The sequence below is a fragment of the Arabidopsis lyrata genome (assembly GCF_000004255.2).
Source record: "Arabidopsis lyrata subsp. lyrata unplaced genomic scaffold ARALYscaffold_7, whole genome shotgun sequence".
NCBI lineage: Eukaryota > Viridiplantae > Streptophyta > Magnoliopsida > Brassicales > Brassicaceae > Arabidopsis > Arabidopsis lyrata.
The window spans coordinates 6,120,794-6,143,201 of NW_003302549.1; the positions used below are offsets into that span (position 1 = coordinate 6,120,794).

Here is a 22,408-nt window from a genome sequence, read left to right on the forward strand (position 1 = left end):
ATGGTTCCGCATAAAAGTTTGGAAGAAATTTTCGAGTTAATTAGTCTGGTGGTCTCCTCTAACCAACAACTTAAGCTAACCTCCATAATTTTAAGTTTACCACCAAAAATAAGATACCAACCAATAGAAAAGTGAATAAAAAATATTACAAAACCCTCGCAAATTAAATAAAAAGGGCAAAAAATAGAAAAACCCTATTCGCTGTCTTGCTTGCTCCCACAACTTGAGCAGCCTCTGTTCTGTCTGCTTGTGAAGAGAAGAGAGATCAATCAACAAACAAACTATGGCGCAATCTCTCGAACTTCTCTTGATCCAATTCCTCATGCCTGACAATGATGCTCGGCGTCAAGCAGAGGATCAGATCAAACGTCTTGCCAAAGATCCTCAAGTTGTTCCCGCTCTTGTTCAGCATCTCCGCACCGCTAAAACCCCCAACGTCCGCCAGCTCGCTGCCGTCCTCCTCCGCAAAAGAATCACCGGACATTGGGCTAAGCTTTCTCCTCAGCTTAAGCAGCATGTTAAGCAATCCTTAATCGAGAGTATCACTGTTGAGAATAGGTTTATCTCTCTCTCTTTTCCTCTTCTATTGTTTCAATTGGGATTTGAGTTTTTTGATTCTTATTGAAAATTTTACAGTCCACCGGTGAGGCGTGCGAGTGCTAATGTTGTGAGTGTAGTAGCCAAGTACGCTGTTCCAGCTGGAGAGTGGCCTGATTTATTAACCTTTCTCTTCCAGTGTAGTCAGAGTGCTCAAGAAGATCATCGTGAAGTAACTTCCCTCTGAAATTCTCTGTCTCATGTTGTCTCTTTGATGGTTTTATTTTGTTCATTTAGGTAAAAATCTTATTTTGTTGTTTGTTGTAGGTAGCATTGATTCTTTTCAGCTCTTTGACTGAAACGATTGGGAACACATTTAGGCCATACTTTGCCGAGTTGCAGGCTCTTCTTCTTAAGTGTATGCAGGATGAAAGCAGTAGTCGAGTCAGAGTTGCTGCTCTCAAGTAATTTGTTTTTCTCTGGAATGTATAAATATTGCTCTTCTATCCTTATCTCTACTCTTTACAAGCTTCTGTAATTTATCAGGGCGGTGGGTTCTTTTCTTGAATTCACAAACGACGGGGATGAAGTGGTAAATCTCGTGACTTTTTCTTTCTGGTTAATGTTATATACATGTTCAAATATCTCCTAGTATCTGATTTAAAGACTGATTTGGAATATATGCTTATGTCATTTCTATCAGGTCAAGTTCCGAGATTTCATTCCCAGTATATTGGATGTATCAAGGAAATGTATTGCATCTGGAGAGGAGGATGTTGCTATACTTGCTTTTGAAATTTTTGATGAGCTGATTGAATCTCCTGCTCCCCTTCTTGGAGATTCTGTCAAATCAATTGTGCAGTTCTCTCTTGAAGTTTCCTGTAATCAAAACCTGGAAAGTAGCACCCGTCACCAGGTTTGAAGAATTATTCTCTTTCGCTTGAAATAGGTTCGAATTGTGATGTTATGATTACTTATGCCTTACTTCATTCATTTGCCAGGCAATCCAAATAGTTTCTTGGTTGGCAAAGTACAAATACAATTCCCTTAAAAAATATAAGCTAGTCATACCAGTTTTGCAAGTTATGTGCCCTTTACTTGCTGAGTCATCTGATCAAGACGACGATGATGATCTTGCTCCTGATCGTGCAGCTGCTGAAGTTATTGACACTCTAGCTATGAATCTGCCAAAGCATGTATTCCTCCCTGTTATTGAATTTGCTTCCATGCATAGTCAAAGTACAAACCTGAAGTTTCGGGAAGCATCTGTAACAGCTCTAGGTGTTATATCAGAGGGTTGCTTTGATCTGATGAAAGAGAAGCTGGACCTTGTTCTTAATATAGTCTTAGGAGCTTTAAGAGACCCTGAGCTAATGGTTCGAGGGGCTGCATCATTTGCAATTGGCCAATTCGCCGAGCATCTTCAGCCCGAAATCCTCTCACACTATCAGAGTGTCCTTCCATGCCTATTGAATGCGATTGAAGATACATCTGAGGAAGTGAAGGTAAAATTTAAAGGAACGAACTGAGTGTGGTTTGTGTCTTTTTTCGAAAATGCACCTTTCTGCCATGATTGTCACCTAAGTTTATTAGTAACATTTCTCATTATTGTCTACAGGAAAAGTCACACTATGCTTTGGCAGCATTCTGTGAGAACATGGGAGAGGAAATTGTTCCGTTGCTTGATCATTTAATGGGGAAGCTTATGGCAGCCCTTGAAAATAGTCCGCGTAATCTACAAGAGACATGCATGGTACACTGACAATCTTTGCCAGATTTTCTTTTGAACTGCTATCTGAAATATTGATTTAATCTACATGTTACTTGCTTGCAGTCTGCAATTGGGTCGGTTGCTGCTGCTGCAGAGCAAGCATTCAATCCATATGCTGAGAGGGTTCTAGAGTTGATGAAGTTTTTCATGATGCTCACCAAAGACGAGGATCTTCGTGCCCGTGCCAGGTCTACTGAGCTTGTAGGGATTGTTGCAATGTCTGTTGGGAGAAAAGGGATGGAGGCCATTTTGCCACCTTTCATTGATGCTGCAATATCAGTAATTGCCTTACTATATGTCTATATTGTATCTTTGAACTATATATGCTATTTTAAGGAAGAAAGAGCTCACAATCACAAAATACCAGGGATTTGAATTGGATTTCAGTGAGTTGCGAGAATATACTCATGGATTCTTCAGCAATGTAGCTGAAATATTGGATGACACTTTTGCCCAGGTACATTACTTTCAAATAGACTTCATAACAACTTTGACTCCAGTGATTAGGTTTAAAGTAAACAAAGTTTTTTTTTCCCGCAGTATTTGCCTCGCGTTATGCCATTAGTATTTGCTTCTTGCAATCTTGATGATGGATCTGCAGTGGACATTGATGAGTCAGACGATGAAAATGTCAATGATTTTGGCGGGGTATCCTCTGATGATGATGCTCATGATGAGCCCAGAGTTCGGAACATTAGCGTTAGAACAGGAGTTTTGGATGAAAAGGCAGCTGCAACTCAAGCTCTTGGCCTGTTTGCACTCCACACTAAATCTTCTTTTGCACCGTATCCTTTAACTTCCCCTTAACGATTTTTCTTCTTTGGAATTTTTACAAGAAACCTTTTTATGCTTCCTTAACTAACTTAAAAGCTATCTCGAGGAATCATTGAAGATTATGGACAAACATTCTGCATATTTTCATGAAGATGTTCGGCTTCAAGCAGTTACTGGTTTGAAACGTGAGTTTTCAATCTGTTGATTATTTGATATTCTGTCCCATTGATTGTCATTGTTTTTACTGGGCTGGAACTATGCTGACACAGAGGACCTTTTTAATAACCCTTGGTATCTCTTCCATGGGAGGGGATAGGTTAATTTTACTAGACACATAACTTAGTAAATGTTGTTTGATAGACACATAGCTTCTACCCAACATAGGTAAACTGGCCTGGTGATTACAATTACTAACAGTTGGGTGCCAATATTCCTTCTTGCACCCTTTGTTCAATGTGTGGTCAACTGTCTTATTAGAAATATGAAGCTCAGCAGATCTGTTAGTATCTAAAAGCTTACCTAATCTACGGGTTAGACTTGATAATGATTGTGGCATTACAGCTTGTCATTCTAATTTGAGTCTCTAAACTTATAATTCTTTATCTGTTGGAATTGCAGACATATTGGCTGCAGCGCATGCTATCTTCCAGAATCATAATGTAAGAACTTGACCATGCATATATCTAAACTCAATCTTATCTGAATTCCAGCCATGGTAGTTTCCTTTTTCTTAATGTTTGGCTCTTTTGTAGGATGGAACTGGGAAGGCAAATGAAATTCTTGGTAACACATACTACACAACATCTTTTCCGATTAACCACAAGAATGACGGGAAGATATTGAAATAATTTTTGTCCATCGCAGATACAGTTATGAATAATTATATCAAAACTATGACTGAAGATGACGACAAGGAGGTTGTTGCTCAGGCTTGCATGAGTGTAGCCGATATCATGAAGGATTATGGTTACGTAGCCATTCAAAAGTGTGGGTGTCTATTCTTGTTGGAGTCAATTTGATGTAAAATTATTTTCAGGATATTTAAATGATCCTTACTCATGTTTTATATGCTGTCAATGGTTTCTAGATTTATCACCCCTTGTTGACGCGACGTTGCTACTGCTGACGGAGAAAGCAGCTTGCCAGCAGTTAGAAGATGAGAGTGATATTGATGATGATGATACTGGACATGATGAGGTCCTCATGGATGCAGTTTCTGACCTCCTTCCCGCCTTTGCAAAGTGTATGGGTTCTCAATTTGAACCTGTCTTTGCCAAATTCTTTGAGCCGTTGATGAAATATGCGGTGGGTATTAGTGAATACAGTATTCATTGACATAACTTCTTCCATTGAAATTTAGGCACTTACTTTTTCACTTCTTGTGTCTGTAGAAAGCCTCATGTCCCCCACAGGATAGAACAATGGTAGTTGCTAGTCTTGCTGAAGTTGCTCAAGACATGGGTCCTCCAATCTCTGCCTATGTTGATGTAAGTTTCCTCATCTTATGTTCTCTATGATTGGTGTTTGAGCTGTATTAAACCAACTATTGGGAGTATTATTTTGCAGAGATTAATGCCGTTGGTGCTCAAAGAATTGGGCTCACCAGAAGCAACCAATAGAAGGAATGCAGCTTTCTGTGTTGGAGAGCTATGCAAAAACGGGGGTGAAACTGCTCTTAAGTATCCTTTTTGTGTTACATGCTTCAACTCTACTCTAGTCGTAAAGACTTTTATCCATTGATTTCTATGCTCATTCATCATCCTTCTGTTTTGGAAGATTATGAGAATTGTCAGTCCATGCTATACTTGTCTCCCTTTGACTCAATACCAGATATTTTGGTGATGTGCTACGTGGAATTTCCCCGCTTTTCGGGGATTCAGAACCAGACCTTGCTGTTAGGGATAATGCAGCAGGTGCTACCGCAAGGATGATTGTTGTTCATCCTCAACTAGTCCCGCTAAATCAAGTATGATCTTGGGGCTAGGCCATTTTCATTTATTTTCGCTTACTTCCTGAAACCTTATGAAACACAGTACTCATCCCTAAGTTATATAATCCAGGTACTTCCAGTGTTCTTAAGAGGTCTACCCCTAAAGGAAGATCAAGAGGAGTCCATGGCTGTTTACAGCTGTATATATTCCCTTGTTTCGTCATCCAATCCACAGGTATTTTTCTCAATGCAAAATTTTCACTTTTTGCTAAACATTAATTAGGGTGCATTTGTTAAAATTGTTTTGCTTGGATGCAAAACCAGATATTCTCTCATGTTCCGGAGCTGGTTAAAATCTTTGGGCAAGTACTGGAGTCGCCAGTCGAAAAAGTTGAAGTGAAAGCAATTGTAGGCAGAACTTTCTCCCATCTAATCTCGGTTTATGGGAATCAGTTGCAGCCAATAATAAGTAGTCTACCACCATCTCAAGCAAACGTTCTTGCTGCGTTTGTATCTACTAGTTGATTGTCGCTTGTGATATATTTATATCTCAGAAGCTAAATCTGTCTTCAGTTTTTGTTTTTCTTTTGAAGTCTATTCTTTGCTCATTTGAGTCTCAAATCTTGTTTTTTTTTTCTTTTTCTTTTCTAAATATCCAATTTAGCATTTGAGGGTAGTGGCTGTTTTCCTGTTTTGGCTGGCTATATGTTTCTTTCTTCAGAGTTTTGTCCTCATTGTTTATTTCATTTTAGTCTTCAAAGTTTGCAAGCTATGAGTGGAGTATCTGTATTTTGTATTTTGGCATTGACAATATTGTATTTTGGCTTTGATAATATTGAGTATACAATACATTGGAGAAAATGAAAATGAGTAAGCTATCTTGTTTACCATCCCCAAACGAGGGCATCAACGATTTTGTATGAGCCTTTCCTAATTCAACAATTTTGGTCCATGCACACGGGATTTTCTCTGAAATCACTCCTCAGAAACATCACTGTTATGTTTCTCTACTTGACCTTTGAAAACAAGAAACAAAACTTTCAGCTTTAACAAATAGGGCACAGAAATGTATGTGTTCAATAACTGTTGTCTTCATAAACAAGCTGAGTTAGTTGAGTGCAGAAGGAGAAACAAATAATACATAGATCGATACTGCATCATGTATTCAAGAAAATGAAAACTCAGAAGAATGACTTAGCATCATTGCTTAATTCGATTCAAAAAAAAAAAAAAAAATGAAAACTCTTCCAAGCTCAAAACTTTGATAATTTTAGCCCTGAGGTAGGTTTTGGCGGGAACGAGACATTAGTAATGTGAATTGGGTGGTTGTACCGGAAATCAGTCGCACAAAAAACAAAATAATAAATTTGGTACGGAGATCCGGTTTAGTGTGGTTTAATGGATAAGCTGGGCAAAAAGAAACAAAAACCGATTTTGGGATTCTGCTGAAAGCAAAGGAACCACCGTTCGTCGGCAAATTCTCGAGAGTGAGTGAATTGAATCGAATAGCAGAAGCTTGAAACTGATGAGAGAGTGTTGGTGAGAGAGAGAAAGAGATCTGAGTTTCTTTGTTTCCTTGTTAGAGAGAGATGGGTTACGGATGGGGGATCTTCGAGGGAATGCTGGTGATTGGATCTCTGTGTCTCTTAGGATCGGCTGGTCTCTGGTTTCTCAATCGGAGGCTTTACAAGGAGTACGAAGAGAAGCGAGCTTTGGTTCAAATCATTTTCAGCGTCGTCTTCGCTTTCTCTTGCAACCTTTTACAGCTCGTTCTCTTCGAAATCATCCCTGTTTTATCTAGGGAGTAAGTAAGCTTTCAAATTCGAGTATCAAGTTTGTTTTCCGAATCCGTTTTGCTTCACTTCCTAGTTCCTTCCTTATAGATGGTTCCTGCAGCTGCATTGATGGAATTTGTCATTTGACATAATATCAAATTGTTGTGAATATAGTCAGTGAGCTTTGACAATTGCATCATTTTAGATATCATGAGACCAATAACTCTTTTTTTATCAGGTTAGAAAATTGGCTCAAGGCTTGGTAATTTCTATTGAGATTATTTATTTTTGGTTTGCAGGGCAAGGATGGTAAACTGGAAGCTGGATCTCTTTTGTTTGATAGTGCTCCTTGTTTTCATGTTACCTTATTATCATTGCTATTTGATGCTTCGCAATACTGGTTAGCCTTTTACTTATAACTCTTTCGTTTTTAATTAAATATCGTAGCACCACATGTTACAGAAATTCCTTCTGCCTGTTTTTACCTTTTTTTTTCTTTAATATACTTAAACCATCAATTCAGGTGTTAGAAGGGAACGTGCTGCCGTTGGGGCCTTGTTATTCTTGACAGCGTTCCTTTATGCTTTCTGGCGCATGGGAATTCATTTTCCTATGCCTTCAGACAAAGGTACCTCTTGAGTTCATGCACACTCTTTCTCCCTTTAACACTGTATAAGCAAGAAGCAAGTTGATCTGAAGTTTCAGTTAGATCTTATTAACATTATTATGAACAATGTGTACTTCTGAATGTGTGGAGTAGGGATATGTTGGTTTAACTTGAAATGAGAATCTGAGCATGTTGACACTGACTATGATTGCCTGACTGTAGAAAATATCTTCAGAAGAAATTCGCAGGTTCAATCATCCTGCCTTCTTTATGCTTGTGCTGCTTGACAGTAGCTTTTGTATATACAAACGCTCTTGGTTCTTTTTATTTTCAATGCTTAAGATCTTGTCATCCGCTTGTTGGACTATTTTACTGAAACACCCTTTTATCTTGAAAGGTTTCTTTTCAATGCCTCAACTGGTCAGCAGAATCGGGGTCATTGGTGTGACCCTCATGGCCGTCTTATCGGGTTTTGGAGCTGTTAATCTGCCCTACAGTTATATATCGCTCTTCATTAGGTACTTCCCTCTATAATTGTTATTATATTTTCTTCTTCTACCTTGTGCGTTATTCTTATTGCAAATGATACTGTGGATTTTGAATAGAAGTAGCTGAACTCTAAATGAAGCTTTTCATCTTCTGTGATGTAAATGGATCTACACTGATAGAAGCAGCTGGATTGGAAAATTTGTGATCTAACAGCACGTTTTCCTGTCTCTCTTTCTCTCTGGAAACATATAGGGAGATTGAAGAATCAGAAATAAAATCGCTGGAAAGGCAACTGATGCAATCAATGGAGACTTGCATAGCTAAGAAGAAGAAAATTATTTTATGTCAAGTGGAGGTGGAACGAAGTCTAGTATCAGAAGAGGTATGGTTCTGCCTTCTATAATAATGAACTCCATACGTGATTGTACCTTAGAGTTTCATACTCTTTAACATTCTGTATTGGGGTATTGGGTTAGGATTCTTATCAGATCTGTGTATTTCTGTACTTCTGTATCAAAATGCTCTTCAGACTCTGAAATGACTTTTGTATGAAAATACTTCCTTATATATGCATCATCAGTTTAAATGCCATAGAATTAATGTTTCCACATTAGTTTTATTAGACATAGACTGATAATAAATATTTTCGTAATTATGCCTTTTCTAATTCTGAAATTAGCTTAGGAAGTAATCATCTGGTGCTTTTGGCTTCCAGCATCAAAAGGGTAAATCTTTCTTCAGAAGATTTGTCGGGACTGTTGTGCGATCGGTTCAAGATGACCAGAAGGAGCAAGGTCAGTTTATATAATTTAGTGCAGTTGTGCCTGCACAACATTGTCTTTCTACGAGTGATTTTATATGTGCATTATCTTTGACTCCATTAGGTGTTTCTTTATGTGAAGTAAATCATCTGAATAATTTTCACCTTGTTTCTGTGAGCTGGAAAACTAGATGTTTCAATAGAAAATAGGTTGGTTTCTCATGAGCACCTTACTCCATGTCTTGCTTGCCAGTGCTATTAAAGAGTAGAACGAAAAATAAAGTCCAGACTACTCTGATTGTCAATTTTTTTATTTTATTTTTGCGTCATCAGGAGATCATCATCCACCGTAGGAGAATGTAGAATATTGTAGTAGGAAACAGACAATTAAGATTCTTAAGAATGTAAAGCACGAGAATGGTTTGCTCATGTTAGGTGGTGTTGGCTAGAGTAGAATGAGAATGAGGTTAGGGTACTTTTACAATTTAGTTGTGGCGATATACTAAGTAGTTCAGTGATTAAACCAACAACATTGAGAAAAAGATGAATTGCAGAACAATAGCTTTCTTACCAAAGAGGGATACTTACATACAAAATTATAAATGAGACCTTTAATTTAGTAAAGAAGTATTCGAGTAACTTGAGATCAGTTCAGCCCGTATATTGTTGGGATAATAAAGTTGCTGAGTTGTTACAGTTTGCCCCCTGTTGCCAGATTATAGGTTGGCATAGGACTATGTATTCTCCTTTTAACATTTTTTAGTGTGCATACTACATAATAAGATGAGATATGAGGTCAGCATTTTAATTACTATCTAGTGATATCTCCCCAAATTCATTGATGTTTTTCTTATGCAGATATTAAACTAATGGAGGCGGAGGTGGAAGGTTTAGAAGAGCTGTCAAAGCAGCTATTCTTGGAAATTTATGAACTCCGCCAAGCAAAGGTTCCCTTCCAGCACTTTGCCATCAATTTTTAATTTAAATACTGAATTTTACTCATCGGCATGGCAATGACATCTTCGACTATTTACTTATTAGTTAGGTTATTACTTGGTGGTCTTGTTACGTAGTAATATAAACATTTGATAAGCATTTATCTTACTTCATTTCATTTGCAGGATGCTGCTGCTTTTTCTCGAACTTGGAAGGGTCATGTGCAGAACTTGCTTGGCTATGCGTGTTCCATTTACTGTGTGTATAAGATGTTAAAGGTAAATTTTGTTTGTCTTTATGTGAGGTGCTAGCCTTTAGTAATTTTAACTCTATGTTATCCTAGCATGGCAAGACTATGTTAAACTCTTCCTGGATGTGACAATGGCAGTGTTAGTTTTTGTAATAGATTGATACAGAGGTCAAAATTAAGGAGTTCCTTTGTCTGAACTTCTTTACTTCTTGGAAAGGAGAGCGTTCTCTATGCATAATGGGCATCCTACATAATTTTCATAGATCTCAATTGATGGATAGATTTATACTTTGTGGACATCTTTACCCTGTTGGTTGTGGGATGTGCAGTTTAAAGCTGTTATCAGAACAGTAATGGTTTGTTAGATGGAAATGTCTCTGATATATCTTGTGAAATGTTCTCTATTGTAAGTTTGAACTAGTATCTCTAACTTCTCTATTTTTTCTTTGTTTTATCTGCAGTCTCTACAAAGTGTCGTTTTCAAGGAGGTATTCTCATACCCATGTTGCCTTATACACTTTATAATGAAAACTTGCAGCGTTATCATCATTTGTTCACTTTTTACGACCTGGAATAGTGATTAGCTTGTTTACAGGCGGGCACCAAAGATCCTGTCACGATGATGATCAGCATATTCTTGCAGTTCTTTGATATAGGAGTAGATGCGGCATTGCTCTCACAGGTTTGCGTGACTTTGGATTTTTGATGTATGGAGTAGTAGATCCAAAGAAATGCAACTAGGCTTGTTATCCTCTCCTTACAACATGTCTTCCAGATGAAAAGCTATAGGATTAATTTTTCTTGATAATAACTCTACTTTCATAGAGCCTTTGATGGGATGGAAATTTCTTAGACCTTGTTACACTAGATGACTTTTTATCTTGAAAAATGCTTATATGGTTCTCAAATTACCATATATAGGTCTGATTCTCTCACTGTCTTTAATATTTTCAGTATATTTCCCTGTTATTTATTGGGATGTTGATCGTGATATCAGTGAGGGGATTCTTGACAAATCTGATGAAGGTGAGTTGTGATTTGATCTTTATACGATTCGCCCATTCGTCTTTATACGATCTTGTATGTTATCCACTTATTTTGGAGCTATGGTGTCTATGAAAAACTTGCTCTGGCATTATCATGTTTAATATTAGACGGAGTCTTTCACTTCTTTTAGCTGGTGCTATCTTTCCTTGTGACAGTCAGTTGATTATTTAAGCAAAGCGTATGAATGTATATCCTAGGAGTAGAAGATGTGGAGTGATTTAATTGAGTATATGTTGCAGTAGCATGATGGAACTACTCAATTTGATTTCAACCTAACTAAAAAACAAATTTCATTGTATTCAATTGATGGCTACTTACTTGATTGGCAATAGTATAGTGATTTTACATTTTGCTGAAAGCTTTTGTTTTGAATACTGTTATGCGTTTTGGTGACTGACTTGGGGAGTTTTCTTCGATTGTACAGTTCTTCTTTGCAGTGTCGAGGGTAGGGAGTGGATCTTCAAGCAATGTTGTGCTTTTTCTATCTGAAATCATGGGAATGTACTTTTTGTCTTCCATTCTTCTTATAAGAAAAAGTTTGAGAAATGAGTACAGGTACGCAAAGTTCTCTAATCTTAATTAAAGTAAGATAATACTAGAATAATAATTGCTGCCTGCACCGTTATAGACAATCTTTCTTCTGTTGTAACGATGGAAAGTGGATTATAAGTTTATAACTGAAAGCTATTTTTGTTGGCACAGAGGGATAATAACAGATGTGTTAGGCGGAGATATTCAGTTTGATTTCTATCATCGATGGTTTGATGCAATATTTGTGGCCAGCGCTTTTCTTTCTCTGCTTTTACTTTCTGCGCACTACACATCTCGTCAAATTGATAAGCACCCGATAGACTAAGCAAGCATCTGAGTGGTTGATTAAATTTTGATCTACATGAAAAACTTGAAAGCAGTGACATGTGTACATTTTCTTGCTTTGAAAGGATTAGTCTTGAGTTGTTTTTTCCTTCCTCAGTTGTGTGTGTGATTAGCTGACTGATTAGTTGTAAAGAGAATTGAGACTTTGGGGGTTTTCCCATTCAATAATAGATATCTGATGTCCAAATTAAAAATAAAAACAATGCAATAGATATCAGGCTTTACCTATGCTATTATTTTATATCATCTTATTTCTATGCATACATTATCTTTCATGCAGTACTTGTTAAGAAACAAAAAAAAAAAAGGAAAAGAAAAAGAGTAGTGGCCACAATGATTTCATGAGGCATTGACCGAAATGACTTTTTTTTTTTTTCGTTGGTTCGGTGTGAGATTATTGTGGTAGAGAGAAGTTGGTACGTGTGAATAGGTTCAATATCTGCTTCGGTTTATTATATGCATGTAATGGACTCAATGACGCTTCTGATCAAATCACATTGTTCTCAGTCCAAGGATAAATTCATAGAAAATAAAGAAGAGCTAGAGATACATCAGCACGGATTTCGTTCGATAAACAAATAAATGTACAGAAATTATATACATAATTTACACCTTCACAATGCAGTAGCTAGTAGTGAACAAATTTGCATTTATCTAGGAAAGAGATAACCTCTGTCTTCTCTGAACACCAGAGTCACTGCCGCCAATAAACAGAAATATATCCGTCGTTTTGTCGTAATCTTGATCCTATATTAATCTCATTTCTTAATCCGTTAATCGCATCAACTGCTACTTACCTAAGGAATTATTCAGATTAATAACAATCGTGTAATCGGTTGTCAAAATTTTGCAAACAACATCTGAAAATTAAACAATTGTCATGCTATTAAGCAACATCGTGATTTTTTCCAAGTTAAAGGCCTGCCTATTTGACTATTTCGTAAATGATTCCATAACATATCTAGTACTATAACACTATACAGTGTCTTCACGGCGGCGAAAGAAAAAAAAAAAAGGCTTCAACGGCCTTTGAGTAGTTGTTTCTGGCTCTGCGCCGCGCTGTCTCTCTAAAACAGCCTGGTAAGCTTCTTCGTTTTCTCTTCTAGGCCATTGATTATCATAATTGTTCTAGAAACTAATTTATCTTTTTCATTAGTCTCGATCTACTTGATCCTTGTGACTTTACAACCCTAATTTTGGTGTTTTGAATCGTTCTTCGATTTTTTTTGTTGATTGCCATTTTCCTTGGCTTAGGGTTTGATTACGATTAAAGGCCTCTGTTCTGTGCCTAAACTTGAGACTGTGGCTTCCTCTCGAGTGTTTTACAACATTAGATTGTAGAATTTTGGTGATTTTTATCATTCGCTGCTTTCTAAACTGGAAGTTTGTTTAATGATATGTATCTGTATATAGGTTAATCTCGGATGATAGAGACATTTTGACTTTCTCTTTCAATGACTACACGAAGAAATGGCCTTTCCAGCGGTGAAGGACCAAACTGGATTCTAATTGCAGGGGGTGCCTTGTTGAGCACATTGTCGATTCGCTTTGGCTACAAATTAAAGCAGTCTATTGACTCCAAACCTCCTCATTCCAATGCCACTGCTGGATTTAAACGTACTTATCTGGTTTTTTAGTGCTTACATGTCCTAGAATTCGGTTGTACTTTTTATCTTATCGGAAGGTTGTTGTTGTGCAGCCAATGGTACATCTGACAGAGGAAGATCTCTGGGATGCTGCTTGCATTCTAATGTATCTCCCTGTGAACGGAATAATGATTGTTGCTTCCACTGCACTCCCGGTGAGAGTTTGTTATTTTTACTACTGAATTTGCTTATACATAACTTCACTTCACATAGTCTCTTGCTGGGGTTTGATTTTGTGGTATCTTTGAACTGAAAAAAGATTTTATGAAATGTTGTAAACTAGTTGAAGGAATATGGAGATGGTGCTTGCAAAGTTTTAGTCTCTAGTATCTTGCATTTTGATGTCTTTGTAGCCCAGTCAGTAACAATATTTGCCTAAAGATTTCTTTCTAGCCCAATCAGGAATCATATTTAAGTAGCTACTTACATTAATGAGCTGGAAACTATGAAGGCAGTATTCGCTTGTGTTATGGCAGAAAAGTTTTGTGTGGGTGTTCTGAGAGTTGGCTTCTTCTTTTCATTTATGCAGGAACTGAGAATGGGGAAGGAAATCATGCTACAAATGAGCAAACGGCAGTGTCCAGTACTTCTCTGCCTATTGTGACAGTTCCTGCTTCATCATATAGCAAAGAGAATGCAGGCATGTGGGCATCTTCTCCTGATCACCTGGAAGTGCCCATGAAAGCATACCATCATCATTCGACCTGCTCAGATTCTCCTTGCGTATCTGAATCCGGCTCAGACATCTTCAGCAAGCGAGAAGTAATACAGAAACTGAGGCAACAGCTGAAGAGACGTGACGACATGATAGTTGAAATGCAGGAACAGATTCTAGAGCTGCAAAACTCCCTAAACGCCCAGATGGGACACTCTAGCCAGGTCCAAACACAGCTAGACGCAACAAACAGGGACCTGTTTGAATCAGAAAGAGAAGTCCAGAGGCTGAGAAAGGCGATCGCTGATCACTGCGTGGGACACACAGGTAGCAATGGTTGGAGTGGCGATGTGAACAGCGAAAACAACTACGAGTCACCAGAAAATGGAATAAGGGATGGAGAAAGAATAGAGATGTTGAGAAAAGAAGTGGGTGAGCTTAAAGAAGTGATAGATGGGAAAGAGTATCTACTTAGGAGCTATAAGGAGCAGAAAACGGAGCTTTTGCAGAAAGTCAAAGAGTTGCAGCAGAGACTGGATTCACAGCTCCCAAACATTTTGTAGGCGAAGAAGGTTAGGCATTGTGCATTCTTACTACTCTCTCTTGTTTCCCCGAGAAAAAATATGAATCTTTGTTCAAAAATATTTGGACTTCCCCGGGGAAACTTGTCTTCTGACTACGTTGTTTTGGCCTTTGTTTTGGGTGTCAATTATGATAATTTATCGATTGTTTTTTTCTCTTGGTGAAGTGGAAGTTCGAAAGTTGCAAGCTCATACTATGTCGTTCGTGTCTCAAGGCTAAATGTAGAATTTCAGTTGGAAGTTTTTTACAAGAAAGTTGGTTACTTGTTCTTAAGGAAAAAGAAAGAAGGGTTGCTAAATATTTAATTTGGCAATTATTTCCGTCAGGTTTTAGGGAAGGACCAATTAATTTTAATTTAATTACAAATTACAATCTCTGTCAGGTGCCGCTTTTCGATCTTCTTTATCTCGCCAATTTCGTTGTTCTCATGTCTGGGCTTAATTGGGATTATCCTTTTGTGGTTCCCCTTGTTTCCATAGATTGTAATTTTATTCGTTTTTCTCAAAGTTTCCCTCGTTTGGGCGTAGTTTCCCTTGTTTGAGCGTAGTTTCCGGGGATATCTTTGTTTTCCGCCGGCTTTGTGTTTCAAAATCGTATTCCACCATTATATTTCACAATCGTATAATATGAAGGAAAAAATCTAGACGAAAAAAAAAAAAAAAGTTGTCTGTCACATAGTGAAGAAGACAAAAGAAAAATATCACTCATTAGATGTGTTCCATTAGGACTTAAAAAGAGAATAAATTTACACATATGGATAAAGATGTCAAATCGTATCTAATAAATTTCATTACTAAAAAAATGGAATCGTAAAGAAAAAAAAACAAACATAAGAGCTGAGTTTGTTAACCACCGTGAGCGCATCCATGGGACGTGGTTGACGCGTGCGTGAATTTTTGTTTCTTAATTTCAATAAATGAATTAACAGTGGAAGGGAGAAAAAAAGGAGCTGTGACTGTGAGACGCTGTCTCTTCAACCTCTTCCCCTCCACTTTGCTTCTCTCTCTCCTCTCCGGGGGTTTTACTGTAATATCATCGTCGGAGACTCTGCGATTCTTCACTGAATCTTATTTCTCTCTCTGCGATTTTTCGATTCTCGAAGCTGCAAGGACAAACATTGAAACTCAAGCGGGAGAAATTTTCTTTCTGGGGAGGAAACTATGGAGCCCTAATGCTCATTTTCTGCTGTCTATGAGGTTTTTGTAAGCGATTTTACTCCTCAATACTCTTCCCTTTTTGGGTGCTTTGCTCGCTCACTGATTTTTTATTCGTCGGAGAATCTATTTTGAGCTGTTCCCTCGGATTTGTGTAATTCCTTATCCTCCTTCTGATTGCGATTCTTTTGTTGATTTATGGTTGTTGGGATAGCGATTAATTGAAAAGTTAAGTGTTGTTTTCATTTTTAATTTGCTTCATGTTCAAGTCAAGTATCTCTTCTTCTCTATTTGCTGTTTCGGGTTAGAGGAAGAGACTTACTTTAATGTCTAATCAAGTCCCATGGCATCAACATTTTCATTACTCTTTCAGGAAGCTCATTTTTGTTGCATTTGATTTTTTGAGGTAGAGTCTGTGATTCCATGGATTTCTCAACTGATAATTGTTTGACTAAGATAAAAATGGATCGTGTTTTCATTTCTGAAGCAGAATCTTATTTGTGATATCCTTATTGATCATGTATTGTATTGCCACCGACTGGAATCTCCTACCATTTTTTGTTTGTTCTCTTTTCAATGTTACTATGATTTCAGATCTTTTTGTTTTTCCTTCTCTGGTTGATTGTGTTTGAGGTAATGCTCAAAACGTGATTCTTTGGGCCCAATATCTTGTATTTTTTAATTCTAGTTTCTGGAATCTTTGCTGGGTATTAAGCAATTGTTGATTTTAAAATTGTATACCTATGGTTTTTAGTGAGTTGACACCGGGCTTCTTGTCTTTTTTTGATGAAATATGCACAATTCATTCTGATCGTTGATGATGATGTATTCTTGTATCCGGTCAATGTAGGTTATGTTTGGATGATAGAAACATTTTAGCTTTCTCTTACAATGAGTACACGAAGAAATGGCATTTCCAAGCATCAGCGAGCTGATAAATTTTGTGGGGATAGGCCAAATTGGATACTAATTGCAGGGGGTGCCTTGTTGAGCACATTGTCCATTCGCTTTGGCTACAAGCTAAAGCAGTCGCTTGATTGGAAACCTCAATCAAATGGCTCTGCTGGAATAAAACGTACTTACTTTATCGCTGTGTTGCTTACCATGCTTTATAATTTGGTTCCAGTATTGTTTTTAATCTCTTAATGAAAGTCTCTTGTGCAGCTAATGGAATATCTGAGAGGCAAAAATCTACAAGCTGTTGCTTGCACTCTAACACATCTTCCTGTACACACAATAATGATTATTGTTGCTTCCGCTCCATTCCAGGTGTGACTTTGTCACTTTCTGTTTTAATCTTTTGCATTTCTCATACATATTTGTTCAAGCCACTAAACAAACGCTATATGTTTGTGTCTTGGCCTCGCATCATCTCTTACTGGGTTTCCTTTCATCAATATGTGAAATGAAAACGATGTTGATGTTGGAAATCTAGTTGGAAGAATGTGTAGATGTTGCTATAGAGTTCTAGCCTCTATGATCTTACCTAATGATGTATTTGGCAACTAGGAAAATCCAATTCGAAGTTGTGGAATGAGTAACATAGTTGCAAGATTTGCCACCTTGCAATAACTGGTTGAATCGAATATCTCTTGTATTATTGTGGCATATTAGCATTAATTTGCATCAATTGGGCTGGCAACTAGGGAAGCAGATTTTCTCCAATGATGGATGTGTCTAGTGGCTGAATGCTAACAATAGTTACAAGTTTTGTACTATTCCATCCAGAACTGAGTTATGTTTTGTCTTTGGATAATCTCTGAATCCCACTATCCATGTAGTCCAGAGCAACCAGTCGTGTATGGTTCTTATCAGGCTCTGCTTTATTAATTTTATAGGAACTGAGAATGTGGAGGGAAAAGAGGTGACGAACGAGCAAATGATATCCGCATCTGATACTTCACTGCCTCTTGCGAAAGTTCCTGCTCCATCATTTAGCAAAGAGAATGGAATCATGTGGGCAACTTCTCCTGATCGCCTGGAACTTCCCCCAAAACCATACAATCACCATTCAAACTGCTCAGATTCTCCTTGCGTATCTGAAACCAGCTCAGACATTTTCAGCAAACGAGAAGTAATACAGAAACTAAGGCAGCAACTGAAGAGACGCGATGACATGATACTGGAAATGCAGGAACAGATTCTGGAGCTGCAAAACTCGTATAACGCGCAGATGTCACACTCTAGCCATCTACAGGCACAGCTAGACACACTGAACAGAGATCTGTTTGAATCAGAAAGAGAAGTTCAGAGACTGAGAAAGGCGATCGCTGATCACAGCGTGGGATGCACAGGTAGCAATGGCAAGACATCTCCTGTTGCACCTTGGAGCGGCCATGTGGACGGGTTTATGGACAGCGAAAGCAATTATGAGTCACAGGAAAAGAGCCTAAGGGATGGAGAAAGAGTAGAGATGTTGAGAAAGGAAGTGAGTGAGCTTAAAGAGGTGATAGACGGGAAGGAGTATCTACTTAGAAGCTATAAGGAGCAGAAGATAGAGCTTTCACAGAAGGTGAAAGAGTTGCAGCAGAGACTGGACTCGCAGCTCCCAAACATATTGTAGGTGGAAAGGTTAGGCATTGTGCATACTTGCGTCTGTTCCTTTTTTTGTTTTCGGTTCTTTTCCTTTTTCGAGAAAATGAATCTTATGTCCTAAGAACGTTGGAGATGAAGATTTTCAGGTTCTTTCTGGCTTCAGCTTTCGTTTTTTGAATGTCTTGATTTTGGTTTTTTTTTTTTTTGGTCTTGTCTCTTTTTCGAACATTTGGTGTAAAGGAAAATTAGTTGAAGAATTTACCGCGGGAATAGTTTTAGACTTTTCCTTGTTTTATTAATCTCTGTAAATAGTAGTAAGTAACCCGATAATTACAAATCAACTTTTGTTTAAATCAAACGCCACGTATAAAGATTTGTTCCCACTTAGGGCCTGACTGGTTTAAACGCAGCGGTTACAGTTGCGGAAGTTTGCGGAAGCGGGCGGTTGTGGTTTCAAGCGTTACCAAGCGTTTTGAACGACTGGTTTAGCGTTTGAAAATGGATGCGTTTGCGGAAGTTTTATGACTGGTAAACCAGCGGGTGCGGTAGCAGTTAAATAAAAAATGACTAAAAAAATAAAAAATATTACAAAAAAAAGAAATAAAAACACCAATATATTATTATGATAATATTAGAAAAGTAATGGAACCTGTAACACCATAAATAAAGTACTAAATAATTATTCAAAAATAAAGAAATTTTATAATAAGAAAGTACTTTATGCTGGGTTAACACCAAAAATTGTATCAAGTAATGGGACAAACTGTAAATAACGTTGAATTCAATCAAAAAGCAAGTAATTTTCTATTCGAGAAAACAAATCGAAACATATATTCAATCAAAAAGAAAAACAATATATAATGAAAAGAAAAAATATTCAAATTGATTTTTATCAGTTTGGGTGGAAGACATTGAGAAAATAAGGTTGTAGAATATTGATTAGGGTTTCTGATGAGAACGTGATACAAAGATGAAAGATATATATAAAATTAATATATTTTATAATAATTATAAGTAAACGTTTGATTTTTTTTTTTTTTTTTTAAATCCAACCGCTACCGTCCGCAACCGCAAACGCTTGCGGGAAAGAGCTTTTGAAATTCAGCGATTTCGAGCGGTTTGAAGCGGTACGGAGCGGTTTCTATGATTGGTACCAACCGCTAACAACCGCAACCGACCGCTAGCAACAGCTATGAGGGTGCTAGCGGGAGAACCAATCAAGCCCTTAAAGAAGAACTAGATAACAACCCGCACGATGTGCGGAATGAAGTAATTCAAGTAAAATTATTATGAATAAAATTATTATCCGGGATCCAAGATCCGTTTGTGTAAAACAAAACATGTTATAATTTTTTTTTTGTTTTATTCAAATTTGGGACTATTTCATATAAGAATGTGTTTTATCCGTGAAATATTTGAACCTTGAATAAAGCTTCAACGTGATAAAAAAGTATTGCCGAAATGTTACCATTTATGGCAATATGTCTTTCCGTATGTTTTAAAGATTTCGAGATTTTGTAGTATAAAAAGAATTTTTTTTTTTTTTAATAAGTATAAGAAATCCAAAATTTAGCAAAGATGAGATTTGATAGTTTCCAAGCTAAGATTTTGTAGTATTCCAAATCTAAGATTCTTAGATTATGAATGGATTATTTACGAAATGGTTATAATGTGGCCAGATTTTGGTTTATATACAAATGTGATTATAATATTTTTCTTCGAAAAGTTAGAACTCCTCCAAAAAATAGGATTTTAAGTATTCGTAACATATATAGAAAATAAATTATCTTATTTATTTAAGTAAAAAATTTATGAAAGATGTAAAAATTTTGTAGTTTTGAATTCGAGATTCTTGAACCAAATGTATATATTTTATCATTAAATATAAACATAAATATAAATATAAATAAAAAGATTGTTTACCTATCCGCTAAAGAAAATTTATATAAATGTATATAAAGAAAAATATAAATAAAAAAATATAGTAATATAAGATAAACAAAAAGTGTATGTTTTTAATTATTAGTGGGATATATGGATGTATGAGACTAATGACAAATTCTGTAAATAGTCTAATAAATCTTGAGTAATTATCTAAATAGAAACCAAATCATTGTGAGAGCGACACATCAGCGTGGCAATCTTGTTAATAACACATGATGGTAAGGTTTTTTTTTTAAATGTTTCTCTATCTACATATACATTTTTATAGTATTTTTTTGCTTTAATTCTTTTGGATCCGGGTTTGACCCGGGTTTTAGTCTATTCGGATCTTGGATTAGCAATTTAAGGGATGTTGTCTTAATTTCAAACTAATAAATGAAGCCATGTTGTCTTAATATCTTTCATATTAATGACCCTAATAAATAGCCGATTTTAATGGAAAATCGTTTTCATATTTATGCTCATAATAAATGTCCAGATTTTAACAATATAACGTATTTATTTTTTTAACAGTATATATATATATATATATATATATATATATATATATATATATATATATATATATATATTATATGTTAATAAATTTGTTTAATATTCTAATAATAAGCTATGTCATTTTTCTTTTACAATAACAGATTAAATATAGGCAATTGCCTATTTAAATTGTAATAAATTTAAAATCAAAATAACAATCTATTTTTTGCTTTTCTTTCTCAAAAAATAAAAATAAATAAATAACAATCTATATATATATTTTTGCAGGGGGTTTTTGCTTTTAATAATTTGGATCCGGGTTTTACTCGGTTTTACTATATCCGGATTTTGGATAAGACATTTAAGGAAATCTAAAAAAAATCGTCATTAATGTAGATAATTACACATATATTTCGGTATAAGCATATTCCAAAAATCTCTCCTAAATCAAAGATGTTACGTTCAAAAATTATTGCCAAAAATCTCTCGCTTTCCTTCTAAAATCTCTACCATTGGCTGTCATCCCAACTAATTACTCATAATTATCTTTCCTATATTTCTTTTTTTTTTCGAGATTTGCAAGAAAATTACTCAATTCCAAAAATAAAACATTTTGAAGATATTGTTACTTGATCAGCAAGATTTTAGGAGCTCACTCACCCAAAACCCTATAGTATTCTCAAAACATTATAAATACCTTTCATTAGTCTAATAAAAATTCACCAGTTTTACAGAAAATGAGAAATCGCAGACGTGATGCAATCTGTACGGACTCCGGGAAGAGCTAGGAGACAGTGGTGAACCGGGATCTAAACCTCGCCGACGATGTGAAGATGGTGACGAGGAGGAGATCGTAATTCTTTAGGTTTCGATTGGCAAAACAAGACGATCGGCGATCCAAAGCTCCACCGCCTGAAACGCAACATCGAATTGATCACACCGAATATCTTCAGATTTTGGATATACTTTTCCGGTGGTAGCTTCAAAATACACGCCGAGAACTCCTTGATACGCTACACGGAGAGTAGATCCATGCGTTTTGCTGTAGCTTTGAAGAAACAAGGCTCAGATCGACGGAGCCGTTACTGTGACCGTTAACGACGGTGACTTCATCTGCTAAACCACCGATGATTGAGTTTGAACTTTCCGTTTCTAAGTTTTTCATTTTGGGTATATGAGAGAGTTGAATAAACACAATTTGGGCTCTGTAGGTCTTTACAAAATTGGTAGACATGATTCTTTGTTATTGGGTTCTAATACTCAATGTGTTTATTTTTTCATTATGTGAACTAATGAAAGTTGCATACTTAATTTTTTTTTCATGGCAGTTCTAAACATATTATTTTTAATATTTGTGATTATATAACAATAATAGGTTAGTGTTAATTACATGGATCATTAAGGTTTGAATAGTGATAAAATAATTAGAAAATACAAATAAAATAACAAGGCCGGTGCAAAACTATTAATTCAGACCTTAATTATCGGATCAGTTCAAGCTTTAACCCATGTCTTTTTCTGAAATTGCTAAAAATAAGTAATGTTCTCAAATAAATTCAAATATCAAATCTTCATAAATACATTAAATACGTAAGATTTAAAATTATGGAGCAATCTTTTCTAATTAAATTCAAAAATTTCTAATTGATATATTTAAATTTTT

At 36.3% G+C, this 22,408-nt stretch overlaps 4 protein-coding genes across 10 annotated transcripts; all 4 read left to right on the forward strand.

Moving 5' to 3' along the window:
• Positions 1 to 183: 183 nt before the first annotated feature.
• On the forward strand, positions 184 to 5,902 carry LOC9303561 (importin-4). The gene is made up of 20 exons (XM_002867443.2): positions 184 to 558; positions 637 to 769; positions 865 to 1,001; positions 1,084 to 1,129; positions 1,241 to 1,453; positions 1,539 to 2,042; positions 2,156 to 2,290; positions 2,372 to 2,587; positions 2,676 to 2,765; positions 2,849 to 3,093; positions 3,179 to 3,267; positions 3,701 to 3,741; positions 3,835 to 3,865; positions 3,947 to 4,069; positions 4,170 to 4,387; positions 4,474 to 4,569; positions 4,649 to 4,761; positions 4,913 to 5,048; positions 5,143 to 5,247; positions 5,337 to 5,902. Exons 1-20 carry the CDS (start codon positions 284 to 286, stop codon positions 5,535 to 5,537), a joined length of 3,147 nt encoding a protein of 1,048 aa, XP_002867489.1. The 5' UTR covers positions 184 to 283; the 3' UTR covers positions 5,538 to 5,902.
• Positions 5,903 to 6,299: 397 nt separating this feature from the next.
• On the forward strand, positions 6,300 to 11,952 carry LOC9303562 (GPCR-type G protein 2). The gene is made up of 13 exons (XM_002867444.2): positions 6,300 to 6,816; positions 7,087 to 7,187; positions 7,311 to 7,415; positions 7,792 to 7,912; positions 8,136 to 8,265; positions 8,599 to 8,677; positions 9,502 to 9,590; positions 9,765 to 9,857; positions 10,291 to 10,317; positions 10,425 to 10,511; positions 10,784 to 10,855; positions 11,301 to 11,431; positions 11,579 to 11,952. Exons 1-13 carry the CDS (start codon positions 6,602 to 6,604, stop codon positions 11,730 to 11,732), a joined length of 1,404 nt encoding a protein of 467 aa, XP_002867490.1. The 5' UTR covers positions 6,300 to 6,601; the 3' UTR covers positions 11,733 to 11,952.
• A 691-nt stretch (positions 11,953 to 12,643) lies between these two features.
• LOC9303563 lies at positions 12,644 to 15,016 on the forward strand. 3 transcript variants are annotated; one of them, XM_021019580.1, is made up of 5 exons: positions 12,644 to 12,832; positions 13,159 to 13,369; positions 13,452 to 13,553; positions 13,928 to 14,625; positions 14,802 to 15,016. In XM_021019580.1, exons 2-4 carry the CDS (start codon positions 13,207 to 13,209, stop codon positions 14,614 to 14,616), a joined length of 954 nt encoding a protein of 317 aa, XP_020875239.1. In that variant the 5' UTR covers positions 12,644 to 12,832; positions 13,159 to 13,206; the 3' UTR covers positions 14,617 to 14,625; positions 14,802 to 15,016. The 3 variants fall into 3 exon arrangements, with proteins under 3 accessions (XP_020875239.1, XP_002867491.1, XP_020875238.1); XM_002867445.2 differs by lacking the exon at positions 14,802 to 15,016 and having other exon boundaries at positions 12,646 to 12,832; positions 13,928 to 14,792; XM_021019579.1 differs by having other exon boundaries at positions 12,647 to 12,832; positions 13,166 to 13,369; positions 13,928 to 14,889.
• A 405-nt stretch (positions 15,017 to 15,421) lies between these two features.
• Positions 15,422 to 18,623, forward strand: LOC9303564. 5 transcript variants are annotated; one of them, XM_021019433.1, is made up of 4 exons: positions 15,422 to 15,831; positions 16,640 to 16,864; positions 16,954 to 17,058; positions 17,628 to 18,623. In XM_021019433.1, exons 2-4 carry the CDS (start codon positions 16,681 to 16,683, stop codon positions 18,350 to 18,352), a joined length of 1,014 nt encoding a protein of 337 aa, XP_020875092.1. In that variant the 5' UTR covers positions 15,422 to 15,831; positions 16,640 to 16,680; the 3' UTR covers positions 18,353 to 18,623. The 5 variants fall into 5 exon arrangements, with proteins under 5 accessions (XP_020875092.1, XP_020875088.1, XP_020875091.1 ...); XM_021019429.1 differs by having other exon boundaries at positions 15,462 to 15,837; positions 16,942 to 17,058; XM_021019432.1 differs by having other exon boundaries at positions 15,462 to 15,837.
• The last annotated feature ends 3,785 nt before the right edge of the window (positions 18,624 to 22,408 follow it).